Below are 19513 nucleotides of genomic sequence, written 5' to 3'. Positions count from 1 at the left end.
TATATGCTTGTTTCCACCACCACCTCTGGCAGTGTGTTCCAGGCACCCACCACTGTCTGTGTGAAAAGCTTGCCCCGCACATCTCCCTTAAACTTCCCTGTTTCACCTTGAACCTGTGCCCCCTTGTAATTGTTGCTTCCACCCTTGGAAAAACCTCTGACTGTCTACTCTGTCTTTGTCCCCCTTGATTAAATAGGCTTCTATCAGGTCTCCCATTCAGCCTGTCTTTCCAGTGAAAGCAATCCTAGTTTATTCAACCTCCAACCTCTTGTGCCACGTCGGGAACTCCGTTCCTTTGTGTTTTTCAATGTTTTTTTTTCCCCCTGGTCTTTCTATTACTCTTCAGTCTTTTTCCTAAAAAAAACTATTCTATCTCCCTCTTGTGTATCTTAACCTATTTCCAACTGATTCTCGCATAACCTGAAATGTTGGCTGAGGCAGTAACATCTGCCACCTGCAGCTGGGAAACTCAGCCTTGATAATCAAGAAGAGTTTTCTGTGCTGTGGGAATATTTTCCCTTCCTCATTACTGTTTGTTCTTTTGCCACTGGCAAAACACACCAGGTGCCGACAGAAACCACCCTGCGCATTCTGCTTCAACACTTCATCTTCCAGGGTGAATCTTTGCTTGCTTGTGTGATGCATAATGTTAAAGAGAAAGAATCACAAATAATTGATCCCTTTTCTTCAGGCTGGGAAAAAAAATACTCATTTTCGCAAAGCGTTTCTTTATTATTTGTGGCCCAGTTCTATTTCCTTTGATTATTTTCCACTTCATAGAATTTCTGCAGTGCAGAAGAGGCCATTTGGCTGATTGAATCCGCACCGACTCTCTGACGGGGATTTAAAACCCCCCACCCCCATATCCGCGTCACCCTACGCATTTTCTCTGGCAAATCCCCCTGACCTACATATGTTGGGACAGTAAGGGGCAATTTAGCATGGCCAATCCACCTAACCTGCACATCTGTGGTCTGAGAGAGGAAACTGGAGCACCCAGAGGGAACCCACACACACGCACACACCCACGTGAAGAAAGTACAAACTCCACACAGGCAGTTACCCAAGGCTGGAACTGAACTTGGATCCCTGGCAGTTGTGCTAACTGTTGTACCATGTGCCACTCTATGCACCTGGATGTTTCCATGACCACTCCTGATCCTTCTTTCACTGAGTTTTCCTTTCACTGCTGCTCTGTTTGCAAACACATTTCAAGTGTTGCATGTAGGATTTACTCAGTCATTTCCCTGTATCACCGAAGACTGCCTCACAGGAGGTATGTAGCATTCACCTGCTGTGGATGAACCCTGAAGTTAGCAGCAGCCACGCCTAACCTACATGGTGAGTATTAAACGATAATTGTATCAGCAGCATTTTGCTCTAACCTGGCTTTGAAGACTTGATGCATTCTATGGGCTATGTTGGTTAAAGGAATAATTGGCAAGTTGTTGGACTGGGTACAATTGCTTTCACTGCAGAATCGCACAAAATTCGTAAAGCTGTATAAATCTTAGAGACAAATTGATCAGGAATTTGTAGTAATTGTGTGCTGTTAAACTCTGCCATGCAGTGCTTGTTTTAAATTTCTTCCCAGTGTTTGGTTAGTTTGAAGTATCCCCGTGTCTATACAGTACTATTGGTGAACACTTTGGAAACGTAATGAATTGCTGGTTGGTGAGTGTGAACATAAGAACATAAGAACATAAGAAATAGGAGCAGGAGTAGGCCATCTGGCCCTTCGAGCCTGCCCCGCCATTCAATAAGATCATGGCTGATCTGTCGTGGCTCAGTTCCACTTTCCCGCCCTCTCCCCATAACCCTTAATCCCCTCTCTTATCAAAAACCCATCAACCCGCTTCTTAAAAATATTTAGCGAGGCAGCCTCCACCACTTCAACGGGCAGAGAATTCCAGAGATTCACCACCCTTTGAGTGAAGAAGTTCCTCCTCAACTCCGTTCTGAACCGCCCCCCCTTTATCTTGAGGCTGTGCCCCCTAGTCCTACTGTCTTTTTTGAGCGGTGACTGAACTGATCGCATTGCACCCTGCACCTCAAGTGGAGCTCTGGCTCTGTTTGAAATGAGAGCAGAGCTATGCTGGGCTACACTTGAACAAGTTTTATATAAGAACATAAGAACTAGGAGCAGGAGCAGGCCATCTATCCCCTTGAGCCTGCTCTGCCATTCTATAAGATCATGGCTGATCTTTTTGTGGACTCAGCTCCATTTACCTGCCTGTTCACCATAACCCTTAATTCCTTTACTGTTCAAAAACATTGTCTATCCTTGCCTTAAAAACATTCAATGAAGTGGCCTCAACTGCTTCACTGAGCAGCAGATTCCACAGATTCACAATCCTTTGGGTGAAGAAGTTCCTCCTCAACTCAGTTCTAAATCTGCTCTCCCTTTTGAAGCCATGCCTCCTCGTTCTAGTTTCACCTGTCAGTGGAAACAACCTCCCTTCATCTTGTATGTTTCTATAAGATCTCCTCTCATTCTTCTGAATTCCAAAGAATATAGCCCAGTTTACTCAGTCTCTCCCTCTCAACTCCAGAATCAACCTAGTTTTATTAGGTAGGAGAGGATGGTATGTGCTCCGAGGATTCTGAACATAGAAGGTTGTTAAAATTTTAAGAAGAAGACCATTGTTACAAATGTTCGCACTGCCCTGTCTTCTGTAGGTTTGGAGAGCCACGTGTAGGCTTGATCCAGCCATTCATTCATTAAAGCATTTGGTCGACTGAGTGACTGTAAACATGATGTGGATATGCCGGCGTTGGACTGGGGTAAACCCAGTAAAAAGTCTGACAACACCAGGTTTTAGTCCAACTGATTGGATTTAGTCCAACTAAATCAGTTGGACTAAAACCTGGTGTTGTCAGACTTTTGACTGTAAACATGCAGCCAGCAGAGGGAACACTTGCACCTTCACACAGGGACAGCTTTCTCCGTGCCTGTTGCCGTCAGTTCGGGGATTCACTGCCATGCCTCTTAGCTTTCTGACAACCTTGCTGTCCAAATCCACAATGTTTTGAGGGCTAAGATCTCTCATGCCTTTAAATTGCCTTTAAACTGCTTCAGGATGGCACGATGTGATGGGAAGTTTAACCGTCAAATCATCAGAGATTGCCAGTCTACATCAGTACCCTATAACCTAACCCACTTTTCGGGACTAATTACTGTCCAATTTAATCATTGTTTTTCATCAGGAAAATGTGGACTGCCCTGACACCTTGAAAGCATTTTTACTTGTGAATCTATCAATACAATAGATTCATATACAGCAGGAGTGGATCAATACATTTTTCTTCTAAATGCTAATCCTTGTATTGAATCTGTAAACGATGGAATCATGTTGGTTTGGTTGCTCGTATACACACTAACCATGTTTGGGCGTTCAACCTGATGTTTTTTTTTTAAAAGCTGTGCAGTTTGAACCTCCTTATATCCAATCTAATAAAGTGGTGAATCTGTTATTGCCAAAGGAATAATTGCACCTAGTCCACGGAATGGATGTTCTTGAAGCCTAGTGTGTAGAAATTATCTATAGAACATTGCGCCCACACAGTCACAAAATATTTTTCATTGATATGCAGGTGGAAGTTTTGGTAGTACACTGCATGGAATTTGTGCTGTGTAGTTAGTAAATGGGGTAAGGGGTAAAGTAGTTAAGCAAATTTTATAAGTTTGCATGTAACTTCTTGTGCCAATATTGGGCAGTTCTTTGCCTGAAATATTAGGAATAATATGCAGTATTATATGCAGAATGAGATTGATGGACGGTAGTTATATTGTCACAGTTAGGGCAGTGTCTTCAGATAGGACCTCCTCAATTGTCAGTTCTTGGTAATTGGAATCCCTGCAGTGCAGCAGCAGGCTATTCAGCCCATCCGTCAGAGCATCCCATCCAGACCCTATCCCCGTAACCCAATGTATTTACCTTGCTTTTCCCTCTAATCTACACACCTTGGGACACTAAGGGGTGATTTAGCATGGCCAATCCATTTAAACTGTATACCTTTGGAGTGTGGGAGGAAACCCACACAGATATGGGGAGAACGTGCAGACTCCACACAGACAGTCACCCTAGGCTGGAATTGAACCCGGGTCCCTGACACAGTGAGGCAGGAGTGCCGATTACTTGGCTCTGAAATACAGAGTTAATCTTGTTGATGCATCAGAACTCTTTGAAATCATGGTGAATCTTAATTTAAATAATGGCAAGTATTGATGACACAGCGCGCGTTTCTTTGGATATGTACAACCCACCTATCTGACATGCAACAATAAAAAGAGTTGTATATTTTCTGTGATTGTTTTGGAAATATTTACCTGAATGGGGAAAGGTTGATCCTCGCTATTTTGCCACTGGACCTTCGCATTTAGTAACAAATACATTTATCTGTGGTCAAGCTCAGGGACCATTATAAAATGCCTAGAACGTTTCCTTTTACTATGTTGCAGCATCTCAGGTTGTTACTTGAAGTATGTACAGCACCTGAATATTATTCTACTGGCCATTTTGGAATGTTTGTAATGTTGCTGCGGATTTCTTATGAATCAATTATTTTTTTTTTGGGGGGGGGAAATGTGGCAAACGGGAAGGCTTAATATTCAACAACATTTCCTTCATCCGGTGGGTGAAGGAAAAGAAGGGGAAGTTCATTTGATTCTCTCGATCTTTTAAGGGGATAACTGCATCTGGAGTTCTTACCTGTTTGTATCTAACATTCAATTCATCGTGCAAATATAACGTAATAGGATGCTTGATCTGTTTATGTAGTCAAAAAAATCAGTTCATAGTTATGTTTACTGAAGTAGTTTAAACATTTTGTCTGAATACAGCCGTTGACTAGATTATTGGCATTCACTGTCTAAACTGGTTTGTGTGCTTTCTAAGTCGCTGGAAAGCTGAGAGCTAGACGGGGCTTTGCTGTATTGCCAACCAGCTGCGTCCCAGTTTCTCACCGTCGCATCCAGCTGCTATCTTTGCAGAGGTGTCACCACTGATTTACCCCCGTGCTTGACCTTAAAGCTCGCTCTGAACCCATTCGTCGTGCCTACGGGGGAAAGGGGGGGGGAAGCTGTGTTCTACACGGACTCTGCATCTTTCAGGATGATTTGAAGGGAGGCTGACAACTGTAGAAACGTTTTTTGATTTCCGGCTGGCTAACGGTGTATGTGTGAGTGAGTGATGCCGGAGCCCACTTGCTGCTATGCACAGCAGCATTCATGATCTCCTGAAGTTACTGGAGTGAATAACTAAAACCAGTCAGCTGACTTTCAGTCTCCAATCGGGATTGTTGTGATGTAAGTGTTTAGCAGCTGCAAGGATTAGAATTAGCATGGTGAGGTCTGTGGCACTGCAGCATGGCCATACAGTGCAAGAAATGAGAGAAAAGCCAAGGATAGCATGGACGAGTCCAGCATTCTCCGCCGTCGAGGACTTCAGGTAAGCAGAAGCTTTCTATTCGCGAGGTGAGGCACATTTGCAATGTCGGAATTGTTAAGAATCTTTTGTTGCAGTCCTTTAGGACGTTTAGGGAAAATGTTGTAATGTGCAAACATTTGTGTCTTAATTTGCTATGTGTGGTTCTGGAAGAAGGTGGTCCTTGAAACAAAATTTAGCTGTAAATGGTGTGATAAGAAAAAGGGCAGGCTGATATCTTGCAGGTACACTCAATTGAATTAGTTGAAAGGCAAGGGTACTTTGCTTAAACCATTACTCTTTGGGCACACGATAGCTTTTAGTAAAGTTTTTTTTTGCAGAGCTAGAAGAGGGAAAATGACATTCATTCCTGTGGTAAATGTGAGCTTTCTTCTTTAAGTCTAATTCTTACATTCCTGTCTAACAGCTGTGTTCAAGCGTCAAAGTTCACTGTTACTCTGCACTCATTGTGATTCAGAAAGTAGCACATTGATAACATTTAAAGCAGAGATGATGCTCCTTTAATCTAGCTTTTTGAGTTCAATTATCTTGGATTTCAATTGCTCTCCATTTTCACTGTGTGCCGGTTGTGAGTTGGATGTTCGAAATTTTTTGGATCTTAACTTAAGTGCGCATTCCCGTGAATGCATACCACCCACCAAACAGACATGCAACAATAAAAAAGTTTTGTATTTCATTCATGAAACTGATTTTGCCCCTGTGGCATTTTAATGTCATTCTCTCCCACTGCCCCGCTCCAAAAAGTACTGTTTCCCGGTTTGCTTTCATACGGTTCTCCTAAACTAAGGGACGGATGAGTAGCAGCTTTTGTTCCTCTTTGAGAGTTTTACACCATGAGTGTCGTCATGGCCATGGAAAGCCATCAATGCCCAAGTTTGATCTTGTCCTAACTTTGTCTCCTGACTGCTGGGGATTGCCTGTTGATGACCGGGAGTGGGAATCCGGGCTGATTTAACAAGCACCAACTGTGGTTTCCCCCCTCCTTGCTACTTCTGCTGATATTCAATTAGCTCACCAGAAGCTGGTAATTAAATCAGGCATCTCGCTGACCTGTATGACAAAGCAATGCATCTCGCTGCCTTGAAATAAGGGGAACTTGCAGTTTTATCTCTGTGCATTCACTTGTACCGTCAGCCCAGTTTAGATTTAATTCATTCAAGCAGGTGTGTGACTGTAAATATTCTATACAAGTGTCCTAATTAAGAAATATTACTTGCTTTAAAACAAATAGTGTCAATTGAGATCTGTTTTGGCAGCACTTCATATCTTTGTAATTCAGAATGAAGTTGAATACATTGTGATGTATAGGAATGCCCTTCAGTTTTTGAGCCCAGCATTGGAAAACCTGTTTTGTTTTTTCAGATGGCTCAGATTTGAGAGCTCCAATTTTAGCAGCTATTTTTATCTGAACGATTGTTGTTTACAAGTGAAACATACAGTATGCAGCTTGATTGTGTCCAAAAGGAAACTTTTTGTATTGTTTTACATAGAGGGAGTTCCTACTTTTTAAGGAAGTGACAGAGAGTTGAAATCAGATAAAAGGCAGACAGTGGTATACTTACCATTTGCGTAACATGCAGTTACCACGTAGTAGCTGCCTGCCACTTGTACAAGAGATGACATTTTACACCAGAGATGTAAGCTGTTCATGCAGATGTGTTCGTTACAGGAACAAGCCAAATGAACACCAGCTCGCTGATTATCATCGCAGCTTCTGTTTTTGAACACCGTCTGACGAATGTGCAAATTATCTAAAACATGTGTCTCGGTCCTGATACTGAGATTACAAATACAAATACATTTGGTTGGGGATCATTTACTATCTCTTAATTTTCACTTTGCATTTGCTGAATTCCTTTTATTTCAGCCTTGTTCAAGGCCAGTGCAAGAAAATATTTTGCGTTTAGCAATCCTAAAGCTTCACTGTTGAAGAAAGCCATTCCAACAATCAACAGGTGTGGTTTTGTCCTCCAGCCTCAACCCTTAGCCAAATTGATGTGCATTGGCAATAAAATATTTACAGCTATTGACAGTAGAGGTTTACTTTGGGCTGTGCTGGTTATTGGGAAACTTCCTGAGCTGCTACCCTCATGTTTCCCTAGCCCACTTCAAAGGACAATTGCACAAGTTGGACATGTGGAGAATTGGCAGTAACAACGTTCACATGAAAATGGGAGAAGAGTGATGATCCAGTAGAGCAGATTAAGCAGCTTTTATGTGTCTTTTAGTGGTGCTAATGGTGAAACTGATTCGTACCTCTGGCATTCTCTGGTGTTCTTAATAAAATAATTCTGCTTGATGGGTATTTCAAAGGGGAAAAATACACTCTGTGCATCAGCAAAGAGAGTGTAAAATCAGCAGTTAATGTGATAGTGACATAGTTCAACTCCATGAATCTGCTGCAATTCAGCTGAACTTGTGCTGATAAATGCAAGCTTGCAGTGACGTTTAAGTGTGGATAGAAATTGGCTTCTCAGCAGCAGAATTTCCGTACCATTTACACCTGCCCCTTGTCCAAATGTTCAGTCTACTGAGGTGGCACAATGGAGCAGTGGTTAGCACTGCAGCCTCACAGTGCCAGAGACTCGGGTTCGATTCCTGGCTTGGGTCACTGTCTGTGTGGAGGTTGCACACTCTCCCTGTGCCTGCATGGATTTCCTCCGGGTGGTCTGGTTTCCTCCCACAGTCCAAAGATGTGCAGGTTAGGTTGATTGGCCGTGCTAAATTGACCCTAGTTTCAGGGGGGTTAGCAGGGAAAATCAATGTGAGGTTACAGGGATGGGGTTGGATTGTTGTCGGTGCAGGCTCGAGGGGCTGAATGGTCTCCTTCTGTACTGTAGGGACTCTGATACTCTTAAGTTGCTTAGTTCAAATATCTTGATTTCCAGTTTTTTGCACTAATTTTCCTCAATATATTACAAGTTTTGTGCCTCTGCTATTTATTCTCAAGAGCGGAACATCAGTGGAAAGAGAATCCGGGTTCAGTGAGGGGCTTGTGAGCCATTGTGCTCCACTTTTCTTAGACAGTCCCTCGGGGCCAAGGGTGACTTTCTTCCACCCTGGGGTTGTGGCTCCTGAGATACAAAGTCCACTGCTCGATCCACACACCTTGCCACAGGTCAGCTAGGTAGTGTTTGATGAGGCGGGGGGGGTGGGACACTCGGATTTTGGTACGCTCCTTCCTGCTAGGCTACTGCCAAGATGTGTGAACTGTGCACCTGGATGGAATAGTTCAATGTGCCACGTGGGCTGATCTAAAGATTGAGGCCAAAATTGCTTAGCTTTGCATTTTTAGCTGGATCACTAGGCAAATGTTTCTGCACCATTTGCTTCTCACAGATTGTGTCATTACAGATCCTTGCAAGGTTTCACAGTTTGCTTTCGCAACCCAGCGTTACAGTTTCCATTCAGTGCACCACTTTGCAGCATAGTTTATTTCCAGGTTTTATGTTTAAACTTTATTTATTAGTGTCACAAGTAGGCTTACAATAGCACTGCAATGAAGTTACTGACCCGGCTTTGGTCGCTGTCTGTACAGAGTCTGCGCATTCTCCCCATGTCTGTGTGGGTTTCCTCGGTGATCTGGTTTCCTCCCACAATCCGAAAGATGTGCTGGTTAGGCACATTGACCATGTTAAATTCTCCCTCAGTGTACCCGAATAGGTGGCTGAGTGTGGTGACAAGGGTATTTTCACAGTGACTTCATTGTAGTGTTAATGTCAGCCTACTTGTGACACGAATAAAATGAACTTTAAATTTAAACTTAAATTTATATTTATTAAATGTCTCTCCTCCTTTAAGCCCTTCCTTAAAACTGACCACTTTGATCAGTCTTTCAGTCATCCCTCCTATTATCCGCTGCTTTGATCTGTGTCCAGATCTGTCTGGTTACACTCCTGCGAAACATCCTGGAATGTTTGCCTATGTTAAAGGAGCTATGTAAGCATGCATCAGTTTTGTTAATGAGCGAAGTTGTCTATTCCCTCAGGGCCACATTGTGGTTTTCCATGGCCACCATGGAGAGTTTGGGTAGGAAGGCTTGCAGTTATGAGAAAGGTAGGTGATCCTGGGCATGTATCACAGTGATTCATTAAGTATAGTTGTGCTGAGGCAGAAGTTTTGGTATATTTTTGGACCTGGAGGAGGGTTTGCTTTGTAATTGACGTAAAGTGTGAATGATGGGCAATTGTGTGCAAATAGTGCAAAAAAGGATTTTGGTCAAATAATGAGCCAGGTGCCTCTAAATGAAATTTTCGTTTCAGCCCTGTTGAATCAGACATGACTGTACATGTACATTTTAAGAAAATGTAATCTCCATTTATGATGTACTTCATGTATCGACAAAGCAGCAACATGACAGGAGCAGTAAGAACATGCTGCATTACACTTCCACTCTGGGGTAATTTCACTGACCGTGATTACCTCCGTACTATAGTTGTCTTTTTCCTCTGATGGTTTCAGTGTAACTCCCTGTCGAGCTATCCCTTTCCGTTTATATCCGTTCTTGTCATTGTTATGTGACAACTCTGCTGCAAGATCCTTTTGTTTCAGAGCCGTCCCATGAATTTTATTAACACTTATCTGAACAGATGGTGCTGGTGTCCTTGCAATCAAGCACCTCTAACCCGGCACATTCTTTCACTTTCTGATGACAATTAAACTCGAGGAGCCACCTGATTTACATGTCTACTGACCCGTCTTGTTCATGCAGCGCTGCTATTTCCGCATAGGCATCTGCTTATGGTCCGATTTGTTCCCACGGAGATTTCACTTCAAGCATCTCAGGCATTGTTCTGTGCTTTCAAAATGCTATGTTTAAGACTATGTAAACTGTGCCTCAATGTTCCTTTTGATGAGCAGGTAACATATGTCTGTTACAATTCAGGCAACTGCATATCAATAGTGCATTAATGAAACTCTTTGGAGAATCGGTCCCCCGATTAACTATTTCCATCTGAGTCTCCGACATTTGCCTAAAATGTTGCATATTAGAATCATACAGAGCAGAGGAGGCCCTTCAGCCCATCATTTTGTTACTGGTCTCTTCACCTTCAACATAATATTTCACCAATATTTGAAATGCATTGACCCACCTTTCTTGCAAAAGATGAAGAGATACATTTTGTTTCTTTTAAATACCTTGGTCAGCGCTTGTGGGATAAAAACAGAAAATTCTGGAATTCTCAGCAAGTTTGGCAGCATCTGGGCAGAGAGGGCCAGAGTTAACATTCAGGTCAATGAACTGCCATTAGAACTGGAAGAGTTTAGAGATGTTACAGCTTTTAAGCAACTGGATTGGGAGATGGTGGGCAGAAAGAGGAATATCTCTGATAGAATGGAAGGCAGGAGAGATTAAATGGCAAAAGGAATGACGATGCAAGGCAAAAAGAATGGTTATATAAAGAAACAAAAGATGTGTCTAGAAGAGGTTAAATGGCAGAGTCGGGGACAGCTGCTGTCCAAAAACACACAACTGAGTTAGCAAAAGGAAAGACAGTGGGGGCAGAGGTTGTGATTTGAAATTGTTGAACTCTGCTGATTCTGGAAGGTTGGAAAGTGTCTGACTGAAAGATGATGTTTTATTGCTCAAGCTTGCCTTGAGCATTAGGGACCTGGGTTCAATTCATGGCCTGGAACACTGTCCTGTTTGCATGTTCTCCCTGTATCTGCATGGGTTTCCTCCAGGTGCTCCGGTTTCCTCCCAGAGTCTGAAAGACGTGCTGGTTAGGCGCGTTGGCCATGCTAAATTCTCCCTCAGTATACCCAAAAAGGTACCAGAGTGTGGCAACTAGAGCGTTTTCACAGTAACTTCATTGCAGTGTCTACTTGTGACAATTACAAAATCAAGGATAAAGGAGAGGTTACGAGTGCAGGTTAATGATGAGGACATTCAACTGGTTAAAGGAGTTGAGGGCTCAGAGGTTAGTAAAGTTTCCAGACCATGTAATAGAACAGAGAGTATAGAAGATGGCAGGAGTCTGACCTCAGGCAGAGTAAAAAAGGTGACAAGCACGAGAAGGGAGGTGGTCAACGCAGTGCAGGGAGATGGTCTGGGGAGCGATGAACAGTTTCCGACAGGAAGGGACAGAGCATGCAAACAGAAGAATGCACTAACAAATCGGGTCCAGATAAAGATGAGCATAAAGACACTTTACCTGAATGTACGTAGCATTCAAAACAAAGAGAATGAGTTGATAGCACAAATCAGTACAAATGGGTATGATCTAGTGGCCATTACAGAAACGTGGTTGCAGGGTGACTGGGACTGGGAATTGAATATCCAGGAGTATCAGACATTTCGGAAGGATAGACAGGAAGGAAAAGGAGGCGGGGTGGCTCTGTTAATTAAGGATATCATCAGGGTAGTAGTGAGAGATGATATAGGCTGTAAGGAACAAAATGTGGAATCGATGTGGGTGGAGATGAGGAATAGTATGGGGAGAAAGTCACTGGTGGGCGTGGTCTAAAGGCCCCCAAATAATAACTTCGAGGTGGGGCAGGCTATAAACAAGCAAATAACAGATGCGTGCAAAAACAAAACAGCAATAATCAAGGGGGATTTTAACCTGCATACTGATTGGCCGACTCAAGTCGGACGCGGTGGACTTGAGGAAGTTCTTAGAATGCTGTGGGGATAGTTTCCTTGAACAGTATGTTACAGAACCAACGAGGGAGCGAGCTATCTTGGATCTGGTCCTGTGAAATGAGACAGGTAAAATTAATGATCATCTTGTGAGAGGTCCTCTTGGCATGAGTGATCACAATATAGTTGAATTTCTAATACAGATGGAGGGTGAGAAAGTAGGGTCCCAAACCAGTGTCCTCTGCTTGAATAAAGGGGAGTACGATAGGATGAGGGTTCTTATGTTCTTATGTTCTTATGTTCTTATGTTCTTATGTTCTTAATTGGCTAATGTAGACTGGGAGCGCAGACTAGTTGGTAGAACAGCTGAGGAATAGTGGAGGATTTTTAAGGAGATTTTTCTCAGTACTCAGCAAAAATACATTCCGGTGAAAAAGAAGGAATGTAAGATAAAGGATAACTAGCCTTGGATAACTAAGGAAATAAAAGACAGTATCAAATTAAAAACCAATGTGTACAGAGTGGCCAAAATTAATGGGGAATTAGAAGATTGGGAAAGCTTTTAAAAAACATCAAAGAGCTACTAAGAAAGCGATAAAGAAAGGAAAGATAGATTATGAAACTAAACTAGCACAAAATATAAAAACTGATAGTGAAAGTTTTTACAAATATATAAAAAGGAAAAGAGTGGCTAAAATGAATGTCGGATCCTTAGAAGACAAGAATAATGGGAAATGAGGAAATGGCCGAGGCCTTAAACAAGTCTTTTGTGTCGGCCTTCATGGTAGAGGACGCAAATAGCTTATCGATAATTGACGGTCATGGGACTGTAGGGGGTGAGGACCTTAAAATGATTACTATTACTAAAGAGGTAGTGCTTGGTAGGCTAATGGGACTGAAGGTAGATAAGTCCCTGGTTCTGGATGGAATGCATCCCAGGGTACTAAAAGAAACGGCAGAAGTAATAGCAGATGCGTTAGTTGTAATTTATCAAAATTCGCTGGACTCTGGGCAGGTGCCAGCTGATTGTAAAATGGCTAATGTGACGCCACTGTTTAAAAATGGAGGTAGACAAAAGGTGGGTAACTACAGGCCGGTTAGCTTAACATCCGTAGTTGGGAAAATGCTGGAATCTGTCATTAAAGAAGAAATAGCAGGACACCTGGAAAAGAATGGTTCAATCAAGCAGACACAGCATGGATTCATGAAGCGAAAGTCATGTTTGACGAATGTACTGGATTTTTATGAAGATGTAACGAGTGCGGTTGATGGAGGGGAACCGGTGGATGTGTTTTTAGATTTTCGGAAGGTGTTCGATAAGGTGCCTCAAAAAAGGTTGCTGCATAAGATTAAGGTACACGGAGTTGGTGATAAAGTGTTAGCGTGGATTGAGGATTGGCTATCTAACAGGAAGCAGAGAGTTGGAATAAATGGGTGCTTTTCTGGTTGGCAGTTGGTGACTAGTGGCGTGCTGCAGGGATCGATGCTGGGACCTCAACCGTTTACTACATATGTAGACGATCTGGAGGAGGGGACCGAATATAGACTAACAAAGTTTGTGGATGACACAAAGATGACTGGGAAAGCAAATTGCGTGGAGGACGTGAGAAGTCTGCAGAGAGATTTGGATAGGCTAAGTGAGTGGGCGAGAATCTGGCAGATGAAGTATAACGTTGGCAAGTGTGAGGTTATCTACTTTGGAAGGAATAATAGTAAAATGGACTATTATTTAAATGGTGAAAAATTACAACATGTTACTGTCTAGAGGGATCTGGGGGTCTTTGTGCATGAAGTGCAAAACTCAGTTTGCAGGTGATCAAGAAGGCAAACGGAGTGTTGGCCTTTATCGCGAGGGGGATGGAGTATAAAAGCAGGGAGGTCTTGCTGCAATTGTACAAGGTACTGGTGAGGCCACAACTAGAGTACTGTGTGCAATTTTGGTACCCTTATTTGCAAGAGGGTATATTGGCTTTGGAGGGAATACAGAGAAGGTTCACCAGCCTGATACTGGAGATGAGCTTATGAGGAGAGATTGAGTAGACTGGGCATGTACTCGTTGGAGTTTAGAAGGCTGAGGGGAGATCTTATAGAAACATATAAGATAATGAAGGGGCTAGACAGGATAGAAGCGGAGAGATTATTTCCACTTAGAAAGGAAACAAGAGCCAGAGGACACAGCCTCAAAATATGGGGGAGTCAATTTAAAACAGAGTTGAGGAGGAACTTCTTCTCCTAGAGAGTAGTGAATCTTTGGAATTCTCTCTCTGTTGAAGCAGTGGAGGCTACCTCGTTAAATGTGTTTAAGTCGCAGGTAGATAGATTTCTGACCAATAAGGGAATTAAGGGTTATAGGGAACAAGCGGGTAAGTGGAACTGAACCACTGTTAGATCAGCCATGATCTTATTGCATGGCGGAGCAGGCTCAAGGGGCTAGATGGCCTACACCTGCTCCTATTTCTTATGTTCTAATAAATAAACTTTATGGGAACACTGAGAACTGAGAGATCCGAGTGGGAATAGGGTGGAAAAACAAAATGGCAGGAGACCAGAAATGCAGGGACTGGGCAGAGATGTTTTGCAAAGAGGTTCCCCGATCCTCATCTGTGGAGGACAGTGCATTGTAAGCAGCGAATACTATCTAGTAACTTGAAAGAAATGTAAGTAATTTCACCTAGGAGGAGTTTAAAGTTTTTAAATTATTAGTGTCAGAAGTAGGCTTACACTAACATTGTAACAAAGTTAATGTGAAAACCCTTCGGTCACCACACTCCAGTGCCTGTTCGGGTACACTGAAGGAAATTTGGCATGGTCAATGCACCTAACCAGTCTTTCAGACTGTAGGAGAAAACCGGAGCACCCAGACAGTCACGAGGAGAACATGCAGCCTCCACACAGACAGTGACCCAAGGCCTGGAATTGAACCCAGTCGTTGTGGGGCGGCAGTGCTAATCACTGTGCTACCATGCTGCCCTGAGTGTTTTGAATTGGATGGTGAAACAGGAGGAGGTTTAAGGGCAGGTGTTATGTGCTTGCTTGGGAAAGTGCTGTGGGAAAGGTTAAGCTGTTTTTAGGGGTGGATTCAGGAATGGACCAAGCTATCACAGAGGGAACGGTCATTTCCCAATGCTGAAAGGAGATTGGAGGGGATGAATTGTCTGTGCGAGCACTACACAGGAACGATGATCTGATCTTTGCTGCTTACAAACCATCAACAGCATGTTCCACTTACTCATTCTCTGTGATCTACTCTGGCTATGATGTGGAGATGCTAGCATTGGACTGGGGTAAACACAATAAGAAGTCTCAACACCAGGTTGAAGTCCAATAGGTTTATTTGGTAGCACAAGCCACTAGCTTTTGGAGCACTACTCCATCATCAGGTAAGTGGGAGTTCTGTTAACAAACAGGGCATATAAAGACACAAACTCAATTTAAAGATAGTAGTTGGAATGCGAGTCTTCACAAGTAGTCAAGTCTTAAAGGCACAGACAATGTGCATGGAGAAAGGGTTAAGCACAGGTTAAAGAGAAGTGTATTGTCTCCAACCAGGACAACTAGTGAGATTTTGCAAGCCCAGGCAAGTCGTGGAAGTTACAGATAGTGTGACATGAACCCAAGATCCCGGTTGAGGCCAGCCTCGTGTGCAGAACTTGGCTATCAAGCTCTGCTCAGTGACTCTGCGTCGTCATGTGTCGTGAAGGCCACCTTGGAAACGCTTACCCAAAAATCAGAGGCCGAATGCCTGTGACCACTGAAGTGTTCCCCAACAGGAAGAGAACAGTCTTGTCTGTTGATTGTCGAGCGATGTTCACTCATCCATTGTTGTAGCGTCTGCATGGTCTCCCCAGTGTAACATGCCTCGGGACATCCTTTCCTGCAGTGTATCAGATAGACAACTGATCTGATCTTCGGGTAAGCGTTCTCCAAGGCAGCTTTCATGGCACCTGACGACGCAGAGACTGATAGCCAAGTTCCGCACACATGAGGACAGCTTCAACTGGGATCTTGGATTCATGTCACACTATCTGTAACCTCCACGACTTGTCTGGGCTTGCAAAATCTCATTCGCTGTCCTGGGGACAATGCACATCTCTTTAACCTGTGCTTAACCCTCTCTCCACTCATATTGTCTGTACCTTTTAAGATTTGATTACCTGTAAAGACTCGCATACCAACCATTATTTTGTAAATTGAGTTTGTATCTTTATATACATAGGCTGCCAGTCTTCTCATTTGGAATATTGATTTTGCTTTCTTTATTTCTATCATCCTGTAGCAGTACAACCACCCTTGCTCCTTTTCAATTCCTCCGACTTTGGGCTCTTGTAAAATCACCCCCCTGCGCCAACCCCCAAACCCCATTGGCAGTCTCAGGTTGAACTGAGGCCCACCTTCTCTCAGGTAGACATGGCGATATTTCAAAGTAGAGAAAAGGAATTCTTCCTGGTTTGTTGGCTAATCTTTATCCCTCAAGCAACAACACAAAAACACATCGTCAGGTCTCTACGCTCCTGTTGCTTGCGAGACCTTTCAGTGCATGCACGACTGCTGGGTTTCCTACATTTCTTTAAGAAGCAGGGTCACTATTGTACTTCATTGGCTGTAAAGAACTTGGCGACGTCCTCAGCTGCATCATCTTTCTTGGTTTTTTCTTGTACTGTATATTGATGTCAAAGGTAGAATAAAAATAATATTTACAGCAGTGTTACTATACGTTTGGAGGCCTTAGCAGTAGTAAGGGCAGCACTATACATGAATATTTTGTACGTTGAATTATGATGGGCCTTATGTGACCATTAGGTGGAAGAAACATTCTGGTGTGTAATATACTACAGCTGTGATCAGGTCACATTTATTGGCGGTCAGGTAGAATCTGATAGCAGTGGTTAGCTGTCACTGAAGTCACTTAATGAGCAACAATAGGAAGAGTGCCAAGAATTTGTCTTGTTTGAAATAACAGCTTAAACTGAATGTATTTATTTGGAGGTGGGGCGGGAGATAACAAAATGTCCAACCCTAAGTTGGAATGGGATGCATTCAACGTCCAAAAGGCAATTTGACGGAGCCTTCCATATGATTTAAAGGATTAATTTTAACTCATTGCGGAACACTATAGCCCGATCTGTGAATATCTTTCCGTACGGAAATAGTGACACATTTTTATGGCGCTCCAAGTTTCTGCCTTTTATCTGTTTTATGGATGAGTGTTACACATTTATTATGAGGTAAATAACTGAACTGCTTTGAAGGAATTGGTAAGATTTGTAAAGACCTCTTTTTATTTTTTGAAATGGCGAGGGAGAATATGAATTATTCATAAAGCCCGCCGTATCCTCTGTGAAATGAAATGAATTATTTTTCCTGAGCAAAGCTTCTAAGTGGGACTCTTTTAAAGCTCATTTTGTAGTTCTATTTCTGAAATGTGCTGTTTTTCTCTCACATTGACATACCAACAATGTGTCCGTGTTTCCAGTCTGATCTGTCCAGATTCTGCCATCACAGTTATTTTTGTGAGTTTAGGAATGATGATAAATTCATAGCTTGTGAAATGGTCATTTTGTTGTGGCAATGCAATTTTTGCTGCACGCCACTCATTAACATAAACCCCGTAACGTTTCGGCAGATTTTACTTTATCTTTGAAAACTAGCAGGAGGAAATTACAGCAAGATTTCAGATCTTAATTACTCGCCGCCTCATTAAAATGTTCTATATATTAATGGTGTGAATATTAATGTTATGAATAACATTTCCACATCATGGGAAAAAAAGCATGTTGTTCCATGCTGACTTTTTCACAGATTAAGACATCTGCAATGAGTTGCTTCTATATATTTCCTGACACTAAGGCGAGATTTCATAGTAACCAATGAAGTTTGATTTTACTTAACAATACATGTGACATATTCATGACTGGGTGTTTTCATATAGTTCTTTGGGTTTAGAAATGCAATGGATTTGACACTTTGCATGCCAATTGTTTCATGCCCTCCCATCAGATTAACAAGTTGACAAAGTTGTTTAGTTGTCAGTAAATTCAGGGCACAAGTTCAGTGAGCTTGCTTTGATAATTCAGTCCTTTCAGGACTTGTGTAGTCAATCATTATCCTTCTTGCGTGGGTATCAATACCAAGGCAATAGGCCTCCTCGGAGTAGATTTGGAGTCGCAACTATTTTCTTTAACAAGGTCCGCATTGGCTATGTTCGGCATGAGTTTGTCACATGGGTTAACCTTTAGCACACTGAGCCTTTCTGTTCTAATGAAGAGAAATGCCAAAGTTTGACCTTGGGTTAAGGAGGGAGGTGGTGGTGGTGGGGGAAGATTGTATGCTGCTTCTGTGATGCCAGGCTGCAGGTTCAGGCAGTTGGTCACTAGCTCGACGCTGACAATATGCTGTCAACCTCCCCATGTCCCACAGCAGCACGAGCAGGTGATGCCCTGGGAGTTGCATAGGATAGGCGTTACGGTAGCACAGTGGTTAGCACTGCTGCTTCACAGCTCCAGGGTCCTGGGTTCGATTCCTGGCTGGGGTCACTGTCTGTGTGGAGTTTGCACATTCTCCTCATGTCTGTGTGGGTTTCCTCCAGGTACTCCGGTTTCCTCCCACAGTCCAAAGATGTGCGGGTTAGGTTGATTGGCTGTGCTAAGAAATTGCCCCTTACTGTCCAGGGATGCGTAGGTTAGAGGGATTAGTGGGTATAATATTTTGGGATATGGGGGTAGGGCCTGGGTGGGATTGTGTTCGGTGCAGACTTGATGGGCCAAAGGGCCTCTTTCTGCATTGCGAGGTTCTATGATTATTCCTCCTTATGGTCTGCCTCTGGCCTGCTTCATCCGAAGATGAGACTAAATCGAGGTGATGCATAATAGCTGAAGAGTGTTTGCCAAGTGGTTTGGGAATTTCGGGCTGTTAAAGTGCAGGAGAGTGTTTCAGGCTTTTGCATCTAAATAATTTACCAAGGAGGTGATGGCCTAGTGATATTATCACTAGACTATTAATCCAAAAACTCGGCTGATGTTCTGGGGACCCAGGTTTGAATCCTGCCACAGCAGATGGTGGAATATGAATTCAATAAAAGAAATCTGGAATTAAGAATCTACTGTTGACCATGAAACCGTTGTCGATTGCTGGAAAAACCCATCTGGTTCACTAATGCCCTTTAGGGAAGGAAATCTGTTCTTACCTGGTCTGGTCTACAGGTGACTCCAGAGCCACCGTAATGTGGTTGGCTCTCAACTGTCCTCCAAGAGCAACTAGGGATGGGCAATAAATGCTGACCAGCCAGCGATGCCCATGTCCCATGAAGTAATTTTAAAAGTTGCCATTTGAATAAACATTTAATATTTAATGGAATGGAGTGTAAATGGATATAATAACCCTTCACTGTTACAGTATCAGACATTTTTGTACAATGGCAGTGAATGATGAGCAGGCCAGCAATGTTCTAAATACCTGTGGCAACATTTCAGCATAAGGTCTTCAG

At 42.9% G+C, this 19513-nt stretch overlaps 1 protein-coding gene across 5 annotated transcripts in view; it reads left to right on the top strand.

Annotated features, from left to right (window-relative positions):
* LOC145343260 (microtubule-associated serine/threonine-protein kinase 4-like) overlaps positions 1 to 19513 on the top strand; it is a 445947-nt gene that overhangs the window by 164147 nt on the left and 262287 nt on the right. Inside the window, exon 1 of one of the 5 annotated variants that reach the window (XM_080189370.1) lies at positions 5406 to 5450. The exons of the other annotated variants lie outside the window; for them this stretch is intronic. Within the exon in view, the coding sequence (XP_080045496.1) occupies positions 5412 to 5450 (39 nt within the window). The 5' untranslated portion in view covers positions 5406 to 5411. Of the gene's footprint in view, positions 1 to 5405; positions 5451 to 19513 lie in introns of those variants that run through there. 5 annotated transcript variants of the gene reach the window in all.

The sequence above is a fragment of the Carcharhinus amblyrhynchos genome, chromosome 5, assembly GCF_965287045.1.
Source record: "Carcharhinus amblyrhynchos chromosome 5, sCarAmb.v2.hapA, whole genome shotgun sequence".
Lineage (NCBI taxonomy): Eukaryota > Metazoa > Chordata > Chondrichthyes > Carcharhiniformes > Carcharhinidae > Carcharhinus > Carcharhinus amblyrhynchos.
Note: the sequence above shows the minus strand (reverse complement) of the source record. Positions and strands in the feature narration are given on the sequence as shown.